At 42.3% G+C, this 12879-nt stretch overlaps 1 protein-coding gene across 5 annotated transcripts in view; it reads right to left on the bottom strand.

Annotated features, from left to right (window-relative positions):
• The window catches only part of LOC109475561 (tripartite motif-containing protein 2-like), an 82394-nt gene that overhangs the window by 39399 nt on the left and 30116 nt on the right, over positions 1-12879 (bottom strand). For 2 of the 5 annotated variants that reach the window (XM_019776231.1, XM_019776228.1), the window contains one exon: positions 8157-8246. The exons of 2 other annotated variants lie outside the window; for them this stretch is intronic. Coding sequence is in view for 1 of the 3 variants with exons in the window: in XM_019776228.1 (XP_019631787.1) it covers positions 8157-8246 (90 nt within the window). In the remaining 2 variants the exon portion in view is untranslated. Of the gene's footprint in view, positions 1-8047; positions 8247-12879 lie in introns of all 5 variants that reach the window. One more of the 5 variants, XM_019776232.1, reaches the window with a different exon arrangement.

Below are 12879 nucleotides of genomic sequence, written 5' to 3'. Positions count from 1 at the left end.
AGTTTTACAAGTTTCCCTGGACTAATGTGACGTATTTCAGCACAGCGAAATAATGGTGACTGTGCCCAATGATTGGTTGCAATAGTGTCCCTTAGTTCCAAGAAGAATGTGTGATTAATTCAACGTTATGTCATTCTTCATTATTGATTTTTTAAAAATCATTTCTAAGACATGACCAATATTTCTCTGCTTAGCACCACACATTTATTTGGTAAGCTGTTCTATGTCATAGATCAAGTGTAATAGATTGACATTCCTGAGGAAGATTTTAAAATTGTCAAAAGTCTTAAATAGGGACAGAAAAAAATCTCGAAGCCTGGTCCCGTCGGAAAAATAAAACTTTGTGACATTTTTGAGTAAGAATAATTGCTATAAAAGCTATTGAATGTTATTGTGCACACTAGTACTGTGCACGTGAATGCTATTCATATACGCGATTAAATTAGATCTCTCTTCTGTTACTTTTCCTGTTACTGTTGAGAAGATTCTATGGAAATAAAATTTGAATACATGTAATTCAATTTGGTGTGTTGTATTGCCTCAATAACCTAAGGAACGTACCCTTGCAGTCAAAAGAACATGAAAGGTAAACAAAAATGGATTTGTGCATTATATACAACTAGAGTTCCACGATCTCATACCTTCGCCAACTGATGTTCACCTTAATTTGTATTAGATTATGCATATGAGGTCTTAATTTGAATAAATTATGTTTAATGATATTCAGCTTTGCTCACCCTCCAAACGCCACAAACATCAAATTGAAACTCCTGGCAGTTAAAAACAATGAAATTATAGCTTTTTTCTTATGAATTATGCAAATTAGCCCCCAATTTACATAATATTATATGGCCATGTTCCTCTCCTGTCCAATTACACAAGTCACAAGTCTGAATAGTCCTATCATGGCATGCAACAGATTTATAGAATATCCTCATTAACAATGCAAATTATATCCTTATTTGCATAATTGTCATCTCATTATGTCAAGCATAATTATGATTATGTCAACCAGATCAGCTTGACACAAATGTGAGGTTATTTGCCGATGACTGTCTATTGTATGTAGAGCTTTCTACACAGACCGACTCACAACTTCTCCAAAAAGACCTGAACACCCTGGAAGAATGGCAAAGCAAATGGCTCATGCAGTTTAATCCCGAAAAATGCTACATTATGCACATAACAAACAAACGAACACCACATGCAACTAGCTACCAGTTTTGTGGTCAGGCTTTAGCAACCACAAAAATCCATCCGTATCTGGGCGTCACGCTGACAAGCGGACTGAAGTGGGGTGCACATGTTAATAATATCACAACTAAGGCGAAACAGACATTGGGAGTGATTAAACGTAATCTGTGGGCATGTCCAACGAGAGTAAAATCACTTGCATACACGTCACTTGTAAGACCGAACCTAGAATACGCTGCGACAGTATGGGATCCATATACAAAGAAAGACAAAGACAAATTGGAAAGGGTACAGAATCAAGCTGCAAGATTCTGTATGAACAACTATGTAAGAGGTGCTAGTGTCACGGAAATGAAAAGAAACCTACAGTGGACCTCACTTGAAGACAGAAGAAAGATGTCTAGACTATGCATGATGTACAAAATGACTAATAAACTGGTGGATGTCCCAACTACTAAGTACCTAATACCAGCTCAGAAGAGAACAAGAAATAGCCACACATTCAAGTACCAGAGTTATCAACCAAGGATTGAGGTGTTCAAGAATTCATTCTTTCCTAGAACTATCGCAGAGTAACTCACTGTCACCAAGTACAGTAGGGGCACTGTCAATAGATAGCTTTAAACAATGTCTAGAGCTAGAAGTTCAAGGGTTAGGTGTAACAAGTCGATCGGTGTAATATAGCCAGCTGCCGCCGCGCCGCGTGCCTGCGAAGCTGGTGTGTTACGCCGAAAGGCGGTTATACCGGCTATACAGATACAGATACAGATACAGAAGCATCATCTAGGCTGCCTACATACCAAAAATCACAATGATTCCTCAACTGGTTCTTGAGTTATCCTCCTTTAAACATTTGAACTTAAAGTCCCTTGCAGTTCCCAAACAAGCTGCTAGGGGGTCCAAACTTACGTCACTTATTCCCTAGGGCAAGAGCTATCTATCATGCAAAATTCATGACCCTAGCATGTTCAGATCACGAGATATCAAAACTGGAAGTTCTGCTGCAGTACCATAACAAGCCGCTAAGGGGCCCAAAATCTAATCATTTCGAGGTCTCATCAAGACCAACCCACCTACCAAGTATCAAGACAATATATTCAAGCGTTCTTGAGTTATGGTGGTAACAGGCAGACAAACAGACAGACAAACAGACACACCGCCACGAAAACATAACCTTCTTGGCGAAGGTAATTACTGAATATTGGTATTGTCATACTAGAGGATAGTGTTTGTTAATAGGTAGCATCTGATATAGTAACCACTGTGAATTACGAAGGCCGTAACAGAACACATACGGGGTGAACAAATCGATTGAGGGGGTGCAAGATCGCTAGCGATTATGCACCCCCCGGGGGTGCAAGATCACCAAAGGGGTGCGAGATCACTAGTGATATCGTTCCGGGGGGTGCGAGATCGCTAGTGATTTCGCTCCGGGGGGTGCGAAATCACTGGGGGTGCGAGATCTCTGTCACACCGGACAGGGCAGGCTGGGACTGGGATGGGAGGCAGAACCTGACATCGATGTGATGGAAGATATGTTATTCCAAGTGACAACTTCAAATGTAAGAAGTCAAGATGTATAGGAGGCCTCCAACAATGGTGGCATTTTGAAATATTGTTTTAAACCTCAAATTGACCTAACATAATGTAATATGACTGGTAGTAAATACCAAAACAAAAAAATGTGTCCGAGTTGATCATAATACTCATATGACTCATATATGAATCCCCGCCATGGAGTGATAGGTGCTCATCAATGATCTAATATGAAAATCAGACAACACAAATCTTGTGCAAAATATCGGCTGATCAAACTATCTTTATCATCGAAAGTAGGGATTTTATGGATATCCTTCATATCGATCGGAAACGACATCATTAATTACCAACCACTGATAAATGCTAAACTGCACTTCATTCTTAGAGGCTCCTCAATGTTACCCTCTATGTACAACTTTAAAACGATGCAACTCACTCAGGTTTACATTGGAGATACTAAGCGCTTCTAGCTCTGCTTGACTGTTTCTAACAGTCAATTAGATATAGAAGTCCAAATACTACGTAAGTGTTAATGGGCCTAAATTCTCCTCCTAGCTCTGATTGGCGGATGTTTTTTCCGCCAATGAGATATAGGAGGTTACCATGTAATCTTATCTTTCAAATAGCTCTGTTAGCATTTGATTTGATATTTTAAGGTCTTGGGGTGGTGGGACTACGGCGCACATGTCAACTTTGTATATTTAAATGTTAATTGTACCTTTTTTGTGTGTGGCGCTGTTAATATAAGTTGTTAACTTGAGTGCAGCGTCACACTGTCCTTGTTATGTCTGTATGTTTTGATGAATAAAAAAAAAAAAAAACCTGATAAACAAGAAGGTATCTCCTTCTAGTATGATGTTGTTCCTCTTTTGATGTCGTATGTTTTTGAAGCAGATTGTGACAGAACCAACCGGTGACAATAATGTAATAATGATAAGGCAGCCTTTTTCGTAACAAGACCATTGGATTTTGTACATGTACATGTACTATCTTGCATGACAGCCCAAAGAATGCCCTCGTATGGCAATCGCACGACATGTAACCATGTCCTTATTGCGTAGGAGGTGGCTGTATGTTGTCCATAGTTTTATCATCATTACATTCGCTAGGATGGAGCAAGCAAGGGCATACCGGTACCAGTGGTACACCTTACAAGTCTAAGACCTACACATTAATGATTTCCCTCTCTAGATCCTCCAATACGTCTGATCTTGCGCATTTTGTCTCGCGTCATCATATAATCTACTGGACCCATCCAGGCCAGATATGAGATCTGACCAACTACACCACGACCAGTAATACAGTTACTAGCTATATAAGGTGGTCAGGTAGAAAGGTAGATAGTGGGCAAAGGTCTACTATAATTTAACTGGTTAACTATAATATATAATAAATAAATATAATAATAACTGGTTCAAATTTCACTGTGAATATTCTGTTCGAACCACGCAATCATGGAAGAATTGTAAGGTAGCATGTCTGGGCTATCACCTTTTGCAAAGGCTCTGAAATTATGAAATTGCTCTAAATATGTAGCGTATGTATATAGTCCATTGCAGAGTTATCCGGGTGGTTTGCTAATGCACAAAAGGCATTTAATAGAAAAAAATCCCCTCCGCGAATCTGTTAAATGGAATATCCCTGACACAGGGTTGCACTCAAATGCCCATCCAAAAGCGATTGATCCAGCGGCGGCGACCACTCCCTCACCTGCCGGGTCACTTTCCAGGCACGGAATATCTGCACTGTTCGTGTCAGATCGATAGGGGGCGGCAGGAGGGTGGGGCACAGCAGGGGGTTGGCGTTTTGGCCACCCCAGACCATATAAGGTCATGTTGTCGTAATGGACCTTTGCTGAAGACCGTTTGGAGACATTTTGATTTCCCACTGACCAATAGAAGGAGACAAATACATATGTTAATGCATACAAAGGTCACCAACCCGTGCTGAAAAACAAAGGTGACAGAAGACCAGAATATTCAAGATGGCGACTGAGAATGGAGGGCAGATGGAATAAAGACATGAATAAACAGCGCCTCCTGGGCATGGAGGGGAGAGAAATGCCATGCGCATGGATACCTTATAATTACCTAAACTTAAGCATGCTATCCAACGAAACAATGATAAAACTGTATCAAATTCCACTTTTTTTCACTGGTTTATTACATCCAAGAATAAGGCTTTTCCTTCATAAGGACCGGAATGACCCGTGGGCAAACAAACCTCTATCCTCAACTCAAGACATGACGTCAGTTTCATCTAAAACATGAAAACTGTTATTTTCAGCAAGCGGGAAATTATAACAGTTGAGATGCGCCTGGATCATGCAGGGAATAGGCTGGTTTTCTGTCTCATATTTTGCCGCTGAAGTTAAATCCCGCTTCGTCAGCAGGCCCTGAATCACCGGCAGAATACCAAAGGAACATCTGTGCCACCGGCCAGCAATCGATATGCGGGGGCAGCTGAAGCGGAACACTGCCAGAGAGAGCAGGGGCTCCGGCTGGGAGATCCGAGCCGGGGAAAACACGGGGAAACCGACTGAAAAGAGCAACATCTGCGAGCAAATGCATCAGTCGCCCCTCCGTATTTTCCTTAGATATTATCACACAATGTAGTATCTGAGCAGTCGCAAAGTCTGATTTATATTTGGTCATTATCTGAGCACTGTTCAATTTGCGAACCAAGTGCAAAACCGCGGTACTTGGACAAGCCCAACAATCTAGCCAAGTAGTGGACCATGCAGTATGATAGGTGCTGGCAGACATTACTGTAAAACTGTCCAGCAGATCCCTCCACAGTTTCAACAGGCTAAATCCATCGATCAAACAAACACGGACCAACATTTTAAGTAGTGCCTCACAAGGTCCTTTTACATACCTAAACTCCAGAAGGCGACAGAAAATAAAAGGTAACTTTAGGTGGACACTGAGATAGGACGAATTGTGTTAACCAAAACATATGGGACGGACCAGATATTTATTTTGTGTTGACATTTAAGATCAGTCCTTACGGGGCTAAAGGTATCAATACATCATTGTGGAAGGAAGAAAATAATTAACGATTCTAAAGAAAACAAAAATTATATGAACCACTCATCCAACTAGTGTAGCCAGTCAGTAAAGACACATTACATGGTTATCACCAATAACTAAGCATACATACTGAAGTACCACCCATAAACTGTATACGAAGGAACATGGCCCTGTGCACGTGATACTTTATTTAAGATGCACTTTCAAAATGTATAGAAATCTCCAGATGCCGTACGTAACTCTAGAAGAAAAGGCGGCAGTGTCAGAGAACTATCAGACCAAACAGATAGACGAACACAGCGTTCAATACATGTTCAAGACAGTTCTGACTTGCCGCGGCCCTAAACAATTCAAATGTTCGAATTCAAGTTAAATACATCGTGAAAGCCATAAGGCAGCTACATGCGAAAAATGATTGTCTCTACCCTAATATATACATATTCGTAGCGCGGTGGCTGCTCGGTGGCCATGTTTTTACACACAGGTCTGTATCAATAACAGCAGTCATCAGTCGGGGATCTCTCGCGCAGAGCCATCTCCGCCAGGGGACCTCAATTGTCAAATTACATACGGCAAGACGTATTGCCGGAGCCAACCGAATGGGGGCGCGGGTGGGGAGACGCGCCGTGCAGAGACGGGCTATAAGCGGTATGGCTGGTTGAGATGGCGGGCACTATACAACACCCAAGGCCGTCCGCCGGTTGTATTACATTCACGGCATAAAACCATGACTAATAGTCAGCAACTCAAAAAATCGGCGTTGTACATGGCAATCATTGAATCAAATGAAATTGTTGAAAATACGTAAGTGCTGATATTACGAGAACAAAGACGTCATTTCTCATCAATAACGTTGAGTAAAAACGCAGCATTTATACACGTTATAAACAGACATTAAACGAAGACGCTATCGAAATAACCTATGCTGAAATGTCAACCCGTAGAAAGTTTAATTTACGGAATGTTGGGAGGACCAGTGTTGGGGGTTTCACAAGTTTTCTTCAGTCCGTAATTGTAAGATTTCCTACGAGGACAAAAATGCTAAGATTATCAGCAAAATATATGCTGGTTGCAGGCGATCATATTTCTTAATACTAGCCCCCTTCTAGACATGTAAACCTAAACTAGAACTGATCTCATAATACAGAGAGTTCCATACTAAGTATCAGTTTGATGGGGACATATCAGGACAAGTGGTCTCACAATGTCAAAAGATAAGGAACACATCACGGGGTCAAGCGCGCAGGCCGCCGCCTTATCGCCATCACCTTTTTTCTTGGTACCCTTGTGCCGCTCTGAACAGTCGATCTCTGACCTATTTCTGCGTGTCAATGGAAGATTAGTATATCAGAATTTGAACCTGTGCTGACATACGCTGATTGTTACGTTTGATAACAGTAATAAGCTGATCTGCACTTTTCTAGTTTAGAGAGATGTCAAATATCTGAGGTGACAAAATGGCGCCGAATGCGAAGACACCCGAATGGCATAATGGGATAGCAGAAGGGGGCTGGGTAGCCAGGTATACTGTGTTATCAGTATTCCTTACTGAAGCAATCGGGTGTACGCAAAGGTTTAGACAGATTTCTCCCAGATATGTATAAAATAAGTGACTTGTGAATTCGCCACATTCTGTAGTATATTAACTTGCAGTAAGACGGGCCGTATCTATCTAATAGTATCTACATGCGTTTCTGCCGTGGTACTTAAGGTCAATGTGAGACCCCATACAGGCGTTTGGTAGAATGTACCTCGTGCATTGCATAGACACACATTCACACCCCATATAGACACACAACATGGACAGCAAGTTGTCACATACACAACATATAGAACACGGAATTCTTGTCAACGTTATACATGTAATATGGGCACATAACAAACAAACAAACACACATACAGAGCATTAGAGCCCTTTAAATTTACAATTACTCAAGTAGTGCCCACGTCACAAGTGGACGCTGGCGTGATATCAATCAGCACTGAGAATGCCAACACTTGTTTTCCTCTCGATTAGCCAAAGAACCCACCAGAAGCGTTCATAGAATAAAGTGACTGTTGACATCACATTGATGCTGGTATCACGCCAGCTCCGTAGACATTCATGTGTACTTTTACATGGTAAAAAGGTACACTACACTACTTCAAAGCAATGGTTGAACAGACGTGATGAACAAGACGTCGGTGCGGATGAAACATGTGCACGTGAAACAGAAACATGTGCGCGTGAACACAAACATGAAGCATGCACGTGCGCATCACACATTTTCCACGTGACTCACTGGTGTGCAGGTGACGGAATGCCGGAATAGCATACCGGTTGGTGGAGGAGATGGAGTCGTGCTGGTGAGAATGAATTCACGGCATGCAAAAGGAGAACTACGGCTCTACCTCACTACGTCGGGGAGGCCATGGCGACTACACCACGCAGGCAGAGAGTTGAGATCGGGGTAGTTTCGGGGCCTACTGCCAGTGCTGGTTCTGCAGGGAAAGGATAACACATGGTCAGCCACCAGAACGTAAAACAGGGTTTGTCAGGAGAGAGGGATGAGAGAGGAGGTTTGTCAGGAGAGAGGGATGAGAGAGGAGGTGGTGGGCTTTTCCGAGTATTTAACCCTCCGAGTGTCAGGCGCCGATGAAAAGGCGTTCTTGTAATCGGTCCGGACACATGGAGTGTTAAACGTGTGGAGGCGGCAGTCGGTTAACGTTTTGTATCCCCGTCCACACCCCTTTCAGATTTAAAAATAAAACTCTGACCTGCCCCATCCGTCAACAGAACAGCCCAAAGGCCGCTTTCATAAAAGGGAGATGAACGGTAGAGAGAAAAGACGGCGGTTTCAGAATAGATCCCCAACCGTATTCATTTTCAGTTGTGCAATATTCAGCTGACCTTTATCCGTATGTTCATTTCCCTCCCACCCCCGTCCACACACCCACGCACACAGTCCGTCTTCTCCCTCCACAATCTCTCCCCTTTATGAAACCGCCCGGGGTTAGTACGCGTTGTTACATTGATTCTACAACATTCCGTCTCATTCACAGTGAAAACTAAAAACAATGCATGAATTATATACAAAGGGTTCGCAGAATTAGAATGATTACAATGACATACAAGTAGTTATTCTACATGTGCAAGTTAGTAATGTGATTAATTGATTCAATTGATGTTGGCACGTGCAATCTTCAATAAACATGAATGATTAGACATAAGTGTATGAGAAGGTTAAGATAGTGTATCACCACTTCGGTTCTCACCTTACACGACAGAAAATGCAGCTTTTGTATCCTTTGTTTCGAGATTAACTTAGTTTGATTTAATTTCACGGCGTTTATCTTCATCAATAGATTTCAAACCGTATTATATCTAGTAAAGTGATAAAGACAGATCCCAACTACTGTGCTATTGCAGTCCTAATTGACCGTGTGAGCACGGCAATACAACAACGAATCGCAAGAGGGACCTTCGCCACAAGAACAATGGTACCAGCTCTATGCGGGATGTTGGTAGATGCGGCATATTTCAAAGAATAGCCATATACATATATATGTATAGATATGAAAGCTATGAAACATTTTCCTATCGAAGCATATATAATTTTTGCCATTCGTTCTCAAAAGCATTCGATGATCATGGGCGCAGGGGCCAATATGGCCGTCAAAATTAAACCTTGTAACCTTGCAATATACGACTTCAACAGTAGGTGTCATGATAGAACAAACACTACATTACTAAATTTAGATTTAAATATAGACTATTGGTATCATTATTTGTCAAAGACCTGGAAATACGTTGTGTAAGTGTAAGTAACTGACTGAACAGCTTAAAGCAATGTATATAGGGAAACGGCACAATGTAACACAACAGACTGCTGCGGTACTAAGGTGTAATTTTCCTCGCGAAATACCGAAACACCCATCATGGATGCAATGTTTTAGTAGTCGTGCTGTGTGATTCGGTGCCAAAAACAGCCAAAAGTTCAGGTAAAGTAATCACAATAATTCACAACTTAAAGGATTGAAACAAGTGCATTCATGAGCCGTTACAAAATACCACTCCGAGTTCACCAAAAATACAGATTGTCTGAGGCACCCCCTCTCCTTAACCTAATTTGGTAGGACGAAGACGCAGACATGTACGGGGTGACCTCCGGTCAGGACACGTGTACATTATAGGCTCGCACAGACCGACATGTTATTGGACATGGAGGCATTTTTATGACGTTTCCTGTCGATTCATTATGCATTAATATCTTCCTGTCTTCCTAAGTGGCAGTTTTACACACAACCCTGTTTTTCCAGTTTGGTTTTTATTTTTAGAAATCTGTCCAAGCTTGTAAAATTGATCAATGTCTCTTAATAAATGCCGGCAAACACTGAAATTATCTTATTATCAGGTAAAGGACTGTTGGTTACCCGGATCTTAGCAGGGAAGCTCATTGGATGAGAACACCACGTGACCAATCAATAGGTGCCACTGAGGATTGAATGAGTGACGTCACGTGTCAAATTGACATTGATCTTTGAACACCTGTCACGGTATAGCGTCCGAATAGGTCAATGATAGGGCAGTTAGGCGCCTTTGTTCCTGCGGGCACTCTCCTGGACGCAGGGGGAATCGGAAAATCATGTCAGAGCAAGAAGGCCGGTCTCAAAGTCAAATTTCATTCAGTTAAAGAATTCAATTGACATGCTGTCAAACATTTTTCTTAAGCCAATGAGGACATGAAACCATGGCCATTCTTTCTTCTTGATCAACTGTTGTCCTTTATCTGGAGTGAAATACGTCTTCATAACCCGCACGCAACTTCCGTGTCATGCCCGTCCACTCCAGGGAATACCGTCTTAATGAAGGCTTCCGTTGGCCCTTGTTATTGATGGCCTCTTCTCAGAACCTTAGGTCAGAGAAAGCTCCTGTTGAGACCCGTGCAGTTATGGGTCATTTCGGCGTGTGCCTCGCAAGTGGCGATTGCATCAGCCCACTTAGTTTTCTATTACATCTGGTTTCCTCAGACGTGGAAAGGTTGCTGATCTAAGTGCGGTAGCAAGTCGTGTGTACATGTATGTCTTTGTCAATGGCAGGCTTGTCTATGCTTTGTTCTTGAAAGTAAGCCAAAGTTATACACTTTATGGAACTAAACTTGACTTAGTTTGTCTTTCATAAGATCTAGTCGGTCACTAATCCAATGGCGTTCTCAAGATTACTGGACAAGCAAAAGCGCCTGTAACTTGTATAGCAAATAAAGATGTCTTCAGCATGGCTGACTTTAGCCTGAACACACCAGGTTTTAGCCTGAATACATCAGGTTTCTAGCAGCTCTTCCACTAATCAGGCCATTAGAAACTTGGTGGGCCACCTGTGCGTCAGGAGAATTGGGAACATGTATATGTGCTCACATGGGCCAATTATTGCGAGACTGAGAATTGTTCATTACCACGGTGTTGGAGGCTATGATGACTGGTTTCCATAGTGTCAGAGACTTCTGAGCTCCTATTGGACTTGTTTTCATGTTGACAAAGAATCCTGGTAGTTTTTTTTGGGGGGGGGGGGCATTCTCGACTTCTGGGAATGGTTCTCTTTAGTTAGAGAGGTGTATGACCACAAGCTCCTGTGATGGAGGTTCAATCAGCGCTAGCCCCCGACAGCGAGTAATTTTGTAACACAGGCTCATCTGATAGCTTTGATAAACTTATCCAAATGTGGTCACAGTGATACACTACTGGTACAAGTTGGCTAAAATCATATAACAACTCCGTAACAGTCATGCAACCGTCTCTTCCGACAGATAGCCGACTGGTCAGGTCTGGTGCGCCGTGTTAAAAGATCGCCACAAATGCTGCCCCGATGTGGCCGTGAGCCGGATTATTGACTGGAATCTAGGCATTAAGAGATCCTGTTTCACAGATCGATAGGTAATGTGTCGTTAGATTACCGATTCAGCTGTTAATCCCAATCAGCCAAAGGCGTTATCGACCGGCCGGCCAGATCATCGTCAGGCGATACCAGTTGATAGGGGTGCTTTCACCATATACCATATACAATACCTGGATCTGTCCATCCGTGAGCGTGAACAGCAATGGGATTGACTGAAGAATTCTGAGCTGAACGCTTCAAAGGACTACAATGTTCGTATGACAAGGGAAAAGGTCCCAATCCGCTCCCTGTTATAGAAATGTGAAAGTCTTATATGGATATTGTAATGAAAGGATGGTTAATGTCAAATCTGTAATAACATAATGGTTTTCTCTTACTACAATTCCAAAGCATAGTACATGGATGTACGAGAAAAGCAAATGGTTTCCAGAACTGATGCTAACTTAATCCAGAAGTCCTTGTATGTCATTTTCAATTCGAAATTAGTTTCCTGAAAGGCAAGGTCGCCTTTATCTGGTTGGTTGACATGTGTACATTTATCTTACATTGGTGGCCTAAACAATGGATATTGTTGTTCCACGGAGATTGTAGCAGTGATTGCAGCAGTGATATGTGTACAATGCCAGATTATATAGCTTGCGCGAGATATATAACATGGACACACAGTGGAACAACAACAACCATTGATTCAGCACCAAGGAAAGCACACAGTCTATTTACATAGCACTGATAGCAGGGCAGTTGCAACGAATCTCTCGTTGCGGTCGGAAACATATAATTGTATTCGTTTCAGCCTGAAGCTGCATTGATCTGCTGGAGGGGGGTGCAGTGCCAGTGGTGAGGCTGAGACAGTTTAATCCCAAGCAAACACAGACCAGCATAGATTGTTGCCTTCAATCGCGACGATCCTGTTCTTTAACCTCTATGTCATATCATTTCAGCACAATAGTTTTTTAAATCATTTTTTCTTTTGGTAATATTCAAATGAAGTACAGCGCTGCATTGTGGGTGCCCCACACAATGACGTACAATGCGTTGTATAATTCTCTGTTGATTGAATCATTATAGATTTCAGGTTAACTTGCTGTCCAAACGCCGGGTTCCTGGCTAGTTTCTGGCCATGCTCGATCCCAATACAACCTAGCCTGTCCACCAAATCCGCCGAAACTCCACATCGCTATGTTTCCAGCAGACGTACGCCGGACCCTATACTTGAGTGCTGCAGCCTGATAACAGCGGTGT

This window comes from Branchiostoma belcheri, unplaced genomic scaffold (genome assembly GCF_001625305.1).
Source record: "Branchiostoma belcheri isolate BF01 breed outbred unplaced genomic scaffold, Haploidv18h27 scaffold34, whole genome shotgun sequence".
NCBI lineage: Eukaryota > Metazoa > Chordata > Leptocardii > Amphioxiformes > Branchiostomatidae > Branchiostoma > Branchiostoma belcheri.
Note: the sequence above shows the minus strand (reverse complement) of the source record. Positions and strands in the feature narration are given on the sequence as shown.